We start from the raw sequence: 7500 nt of genomic DNA on the forward strand, positions 1-7500 counted from the left end.
TGTGTGTGTGTGTGTGTGTGTGTACATATGGCCAGGCCGTGTGTGTGTGTATAACGTGTGTGTGTGTGTGTGTGTGTGTGTATAACGTGTGTGTGTGTGTGTGTGTATAACGTGTGTATAATGTTGTGTGTGTGTGTGTACCAGGTGTGTGAGTTATTCCAGATGGGCAAGAACAAGGTAGGCAATTGGTGTGCTTGTCAGAACATTAGACTGCATTACAGCCAGACGTCAAGAACAAAACAAGGTAACTTTCGCCTGTATAGGGCTGTATCAAGTTGTCCAAGTGAATAGGTCATAGTAGACGTTGTTGTTGTATTATTGCATGTGGATGTTGTTATGCTATGTAGACTAATGCACGGCTAAACCAGGAAACGGACAAATATTGTCCACGCGTATTTTTTATTTTTATTTTGCGGGGGGGGGGTGTATAACGTGTGTGTATGTGTGTGTGTGTATAATGTGTGTATAACGTGTGTGTGTGTGTGTGTGTGTGTGTATAATGTGTGTATAACGTGTGTGTGTGTGTGTATAATGTGTGTATAACGTGTGTGTGTACCTATGGCCAGGCCGTGTGTGTGTGTGTGTACCTATGGCCAGGCCGTGTGTGTGTGTGTGTGTGTGTGTGTGTGTGTGTGTGTGTGTGTACCTATGGCCAGGCCGTGTGTGTGTATAACGTGTGTGTGTGTGTGTGTATAATGTGTGTGTGTGTGTACCTATGGCCAGGCCGTGTGTGTGTATACCGTGTGTGTGTATAGTGTGTATAATGTGTGTGTGTGTGTGTGTACCTATGGCCAGGCCGTGTGTGTGTATACCGTGTGTGTGTATAGTGTGTATAATGTGTGTGTGTGTGTGTGTACCTATGGCCAGGCTGTGTGTGTGTGTGTGTGTATAATGTGTGTGTGTGTGTGTGTGTGTGTACCTATGGCCAGGCCGTCACTGAAGTTGTGCAGGCCGTCCCCCATGATGACCATCCAGGCGAGTGTGGCGACGCCCGCTTCCTGCAGCTGCTGCCGGCTGTAGCCGTGTGTGTGTCGGTGTGTGTGTGTGTGCGGGTGGTGGTTCTGCGAGTGGTGGTGGTGCAGGATGTGGTGGTAGTCATGGTGATGGTGATGCAGCTGCGCGGGCGGAGCCACCGTGTCGTGGAAGTGGGAGTGGCATTTGTCCTGGCAGTCCGACGATTGGTCAGCGTCCCGCAGGTCAGAGTTGGTGTGTGTGTGTGTGTGTGACAGCATCTCCTCCTCCTCCTCACACAGGCCACGCACGCTAGCACTGCCACCGTTTGCTTCCGCCTCTGTGGGGGATCAACACACACACGCACACACACACACGTTTAATACATTTAAATGCTAAATAATGATCAAACACTCCTTTACTATGCAAAACAATTTGATTGATAACCAAATTGATAACCAAATTGATAACCCCAAACACAATCAGACTTAGACAGACAGACACACACACACACACACACACACACACACACACACACACGTACCATCGAGGGCTTTTCCATCATTCTCTTCAATAGTGGGAAGTTTCTCTGTCTCCAACATGTCATCACTCTGATCAAACTTCTTCTGTCCCTAGACAGACAGACACACACACACACACACACACACACACACACACACAGACACACATTATGTGTTTACAATTACATAGTGTTTTTTTTCTTGGTAAATTTGGTGAACCTTGATCATTAGTAAATTACATGAGTCATGCTGTGTTTTAGTGTGCAGTAGCCCAGACTACTGAGGTGATGAAACTAGGATTTGGCTGGTGTTTGCAGCGAACTTGGTTTGGCACAGGAAGAGTGGACAACCCTTTGACTAGTTTTGCAAATGAGGTCAAAGTGACACATTTTTGTTATTGTTTACATCATACACATTGTTTACATCATACATATTGTTTACATCATACACATTGTTTACATCATACACATTGTTTACATCATACACATTGTTTATCATCACGTTGGTTTGTCACCTGTTAAGTCTGTTCATGGGTTCTGTTTATTTCTCATTATGCGTCATGTGATGAGTCATGTTGTGTTTTAATGTGATGAGTCATGCTGTGTTTTAATGTGATGAGTCATGCTGTGTTTTAATGTGCAGTAGCCCAGACTACTAAGATGATGAGTCATGCTGTGTTTCAATGTGATGAGTCATGCTGTGTTTTAATGTGATGAGTCATGCTGTGTTTTAATGTGATGAGTCATGCTGTGTTTTAATGTGATGAGTCATGCTGTGTTTTAATGTGCTACTAAGATGATGAGTCATGCTGTGTTTCAATGTGATGAGTCATGCTGTGTTTCAATGTGATGAGTCATGCTGTGTTTTAATGTGATGAGTCATGCTGTGTTTTAATGTGCAGTAGCCCAGACTACTAAGATGATGAGTCATGCTGTGTTTCAATGTGATGAGTCATGCTGTGTTTTAATGTGATGAGTCATGCTGTGTTTTAATGTGATGAGTCATGCTGTGTTTTAATGTGCTACTAAGATGATGAGTCATGCTGTGTTTCAATGTGATGAGTCATGCTGTGTTTCAATGTGATGAGTCATGCTGTGTTTTAATGTGATGAGTCATGCTGTGTTTTAATGTGCTACTAAGGTGATGAGTCATGATGTGTTTTAATGTGATGAGTCATGCTGTGTTTTAATGTGCAGTAGCCCAGACTACTAAGATGATGAGTCATTCTGTGTTTCAATGTGATGAGTCATGCTGTGTTTTAATGTGATGAGTCATGCTGTGTTTTAATGTGCTACTAAGATGATGAGTCATGCTGTGTTTCAATGTGATGAGTCATGCTGTGTTTCAATGTGATGAGTCATGCTGTGTTTTAATGTGATGAGTCATGCTGTGTTTTAATGTGCAGTAGCCCAGACTACTAAGATGATGAGTCATGCTGTGTTTCAATGTGATGAGTCATGCTGTGTTTTAATGTGATGAGTCATGCTGTGTTTTAATGTGCTACTAAGGTGATGAGTCATGATGTGTTTTAATGTGATTAGTCATGCTGTGTTTTAATGTGATGAGTCATGCTGTGTTTTAATGTGCTACTAAGGTGATGAGTCATGATGTGTTTTAATGTGATGAGTCATGCTGTGTTTTAATGTGATGAGTCATGCTGTGTTTTAATGTGATGAGTCATGCTGTGTTTTAATGTGCTACTAAGGTGATGAGTCATGATGTGTTTTAATGTGATTAGTCATGCTGTGTTTTAATGTGATGAGTCATGCTGTGTTTTAATGTGCTACTAAGGTGATGAGTCATGATGTGTTTTAATGTGATGAGTCATGCTGTGTTTTAATGTGATGAGTCATGCTGTGTTTTAATGTGATGAGTCATGCTGTGTTTTAATGTGCTACTAAGGTGATGAGTCATGATGTGTTTTAATGTGATTAGTCATGCTGTGTTTTAATGTGATGAGTCATGCTGTGTTTTAATGTGATGAGTCATGCTGTGTTTTAATGTGCAGTAGCCCAGACTACTGAGGTGATGAAACAGGCAACTTTATGGGCAATGTTTCTGAGCAACAATTTCTCATTAAGATTTGGCAACATCATTTCTATCTGAACGATTTGGATACTTATGGCCAACTTTTTGAGAATCAGATCAGAATCAGAATGCTAGCAATGAACCACATGGCCATGTTAGTTTCTGAAGAGCTGAAAGTTGCCGACGTCACAACAGTGGAGCTTATATATTTTTACTAAGTTGTTATGTTAAAAATACAAACTGGGCATTTTACATCGAATGCTAACAAAAAAACAACATTTTATGTGCTGAGGGTGTAAATAAGACATTGTTTTTCCCAGTAAAGTGTAAATGGCTATTAGCCTTCCACGGCTCCATTGAAATTTAACGGGATTTAGCTAACTAGCTAATAGCGGTGGTTTTGCTAACAAAGTTATTGCAATCTGTAGGGCTGTTGCCAGTTATCGGTTTCCCTGTGTCTCACCTGGTAGCATGTTGCTGCAACAAACGTTGCCCTGTGCATTATCAACATTGCCCAAAACGTTGCCCTGTGCATTATCAACATTGCCCAAAACGTTGCCCTGTGCATTATCAACATTGCCCAAAACGTTGCGCTGTGCATTATCAGCTTTACATGACAATTTCCGCCACATCTCTCACATCCGCAACTCTCTCGCACGTTTACTTTGTGTGTGTGTGTTCGTGTAAGTATATAAGTATATAAGTGTGTGTGTGCGTGCGTGTGTGTGTAAGTATATAAGTGTGTGTGTGCGTGCGTGCGTGCATGCGCAGGGTTTCCGTTGTCCGGTAATTACCGGACATTGGCCGAAAAAAAAATGAAATGTCCGACAAAATTAAATCTATCCGGTGAAATTGTCCGATTGAAATTGGCTAATAATCCCGTCCCCTAACGCAATCTGAATTTGAGAATAAGCCTTAATATGTAGGCCTAAGTCTATATTATACGTCCTCTGGCTATGTTTTTAAATGAACAGGCTCTACCATTTGAAAGTTATTAAACAACACGCATAGCCTAAGCTGCATTTCAAATAGGAAGCGCACGCTTAAAACGTCCATGTGAAACAACGAACAAATGAGAGGCGGTTCAAACATGGCCAGGCCCAGGCAGACTAGCCTTTCAGAGGCCAGACGCGATGGATGATGATAAATTGGTAACGTCTGAAGCCTCAGATGTCCGGTCAACTCCACCACCACCAGATAAAAAGCAGAAGTGTCGGGCGTATCTGTCGGAATCAGTGACATTGGAAGTGGAGTTGCGGGGGGTGCGGCCGCTCCAAGACACTGTCATTCTCTGTGTACACTGGACATGCAAAGTGTTCTTTACCCAAAGCATACAGTAGGTTTATGCGTTCTCTGTCTATGATCTGCAGGGTTAGGGCTTCCACGACGAGGCGATTACTGGTCCGCGGATAATTTCTGGCACAATTAAACGGTATCATTGAACCGCGGCCGAAAGAAAAAGAAACTAAACATTTCCCAGAATATGAAACATTTCTTAATTTATTGTTATCAAATAAAGAGGCATAGCATTAGGGGGTAGTGGTGTGAGCGCTCATTCTTGTGCACATCTGTGCAAGTTAAACAGTCACCACTGAGATAACGTGGGTAGCAGCAACAAACAACGTAGCCTTTTTAAAACAACGAACGAAGCGGACTCTTGCTGTCCATGAAAAGATACTGGCTAGATCTTGTTAGGCATGTTTAAGTTAGGCTAATGAACATGTTGCATTGCTTTCTATACAGATTATGTAATTCTTTAAGCTACATAGCCTGTCTCCAGTTTTCCTCAGTTTGACTAATTAAGAAGGGATAATAGGATATTTGACCGGCATATCATCAAAATGTCCGGAAAACGAAACCTCTGCCGGTCACTTTGACCGGCACCATTTTTTTCTAGCGGAAACTCTGTGCATGCGTGCATGTGCGCATTTTATTTGTGTACCTTGTGTTTCTTGTCCTTGTACATCTTCCCGAGAGTCAGGAAGTGCTCGATGAGGAACATGAAGTAAACTCCACCCAGTGCCGTCAGCCCCGTCCACACGGAGCGCAGAGAGTCCTCGCCGTCGCCATGGCTCCCCTCCTCCCAGCTCTCATTGGCCGAGTGCTGGTGCTTGTGATGACCCTGAGCCTGATGAACAGATCGGGGGACCAATCAATGAGTTTAACATACAGTTAAAATGACAGTGGTGGGGGGATTTGGGACATGCAACACATTAGACACACGTACACACGCACGCACGCCTGCCCGTCCGCCTGAAATGGAGCTGAACTAGTTAACTGAGCTGAACTAGTTAACTGAACTGGACATAGTTAATGGAGCTGAACTAGTTAACTGAGCTGAACTAGTTAACTGAACTGGACATAGTTAATGGAGGTGGACTAGTTAACTGAGCTAAACTAGTTAACTGAGCTGAACTAGTTAACTAGAGCTGAACTAGTTAACTGAGCTGAACTAGTTAACTGAACTGGACATAGTTAATGGAGGTGGACTAGTTAACTGAGCTGAACTAGTTAACTGAACTGGACATAGTTGGGGATGGACTAGGCTAATTCTGTTAACTGAACTGGACATAGTTCATGGAGACTATGTATGGCTAATTCTGTTTGTCATGCACTTCATAGTTAAAGGAGAACTTGGCAACTATTTCAACGTAATAAACCCGTTTAGAAATCATTTGGATGGTTAAATGACCTGTTCCGGTGAAAATGGTGACTTTTCCCGCTGCCCCTAGTGTCCCCAGGCGGAAAACCAACCTTGCAACATTGAGACTACCGTCCCGGAAAGAGACGTGAGAAACAAGAAACTCGTTTTAAATCGTGTTTCTTACCTTGTAACATCCACATTGTCTGCCGAACTTATGCTAACCATTTTGCTAGCTTGTAAACAAATCCATGTGCTTTATCTTTACCTTTTTCCACAGTTTGAAATAGCATAATGCACAATTTCTCCAGCAGAGGGGGAAATCCTGCCAAGTTTCCCTTTAATGGGGATGGACTAGGCTAATTCATTGAAACGTGCTGTAGGCCTGGGCTACGTTTTGCACATGCACTTGCATATTTCTCAATATTAAAACTTCCTTATTTTTCTGAACTCAAATATAGTGAACATACTGAGTATGTGTGTGTGTGTGTGTGTGTGTGTGTGTGTGTGTGGTCCGTACGTGCGGTATGAGGTGTAAAAAGGCGTCTCCACTGAGCGTGCCCACTGCAAGCGCCACCAGGAAGCTGAGCAGGAAGTTGAAGGATGTTTTGTTGATGAGTGGCAGCAAGACCACGCCCACCAACGCCAGCGTACTGATGATGCAGATGGACAGGAAACCCCCCAGCCAGGCTGCAACACACACACACAAACACACATTACACACACACACACACACACATTACACTCACACATTACACACATTACACACACACACATTACACACACATTACACACACACACACATTACACACACACATTACACACACATTACACACACACACACATTACACACACACACATTACACACACATTACACACACATTACACACACATTACACACACACACATTACACACATTACACACACACATTACACACACACACACACATTACACACACACATTACACACACACACATTACACACACACACACACACACACACATATTACACACACATTACACACACATTACACACACATTACAAACATTACACACACACATTACACACACATTACACACACACATTACAAACACACATTACACACACACACATTACACACACACATTACACACATTACACACACACACACATTACACACACACACACACACATTACACACACACACACACACACATTAGAGACATTACACACACACACACACACACATTACACACACACACACATTACACACATTACACACACATTACACACACACAGGCTGCAACACACACACATTACACACATTACACATTACACACACACAGGCTGCAACACACACACATTACACACATTACACA

At 42.7% G+C, this 7500-nt stretch overlaps 1 protein-coding gene across 1 annotated transcript in view; it reads right to left on the reverse strand.

Annotated features, from left to right (window-relative positions):
* Positions 1 to 7500, reverse strand: part of slc39a6 (solute carrier family 39 member 6) — a 32145-nt gene that overhangs the window by 11514 nt on the left and 13131 nt on the right. The window contains exons 6-9 of the mRNA XM_076300174.1: positions 6662 to 6831; positions 5443 to 5628; positions 1496 to 1583; positions 920 to 1291 (exon numbers count right to left, since the gene is read on the reverse strand). Coding sequence (XP_076156289.1) covers positions 920 to 1291; positions 1496 to 1583; positions 5443 to 5628; positions 6662 to 6831 — 816 coding nt within the window. The remainder of the gene's footprint in view (positions 1 to 919; positions 1292 to 1495; positions 1584 to 5442; positions 5629 to 6661; positions 6832 to 7500) is intronic.

The sequence above is a fragment of the Alosa pseudoharengus genome, unplaced genomic scaffold (assembly GCF_046254945.1).
Source record: "Alosa pseudoharengus isolate Yale_2024_CS ecotype anadromous, Long Island Sound unplaced genomic scaffold, YU_APseudo_1.1 YU_APseudo_1.1_scf_22, whole genome shotgun sequence".
Taxonomy (NCBI): Eukaryota; Metazoa; Chordata; class Actinopteri; order Clupeiformes; family Clupeidae; genus Alosa; species Alosa pseudoharengus.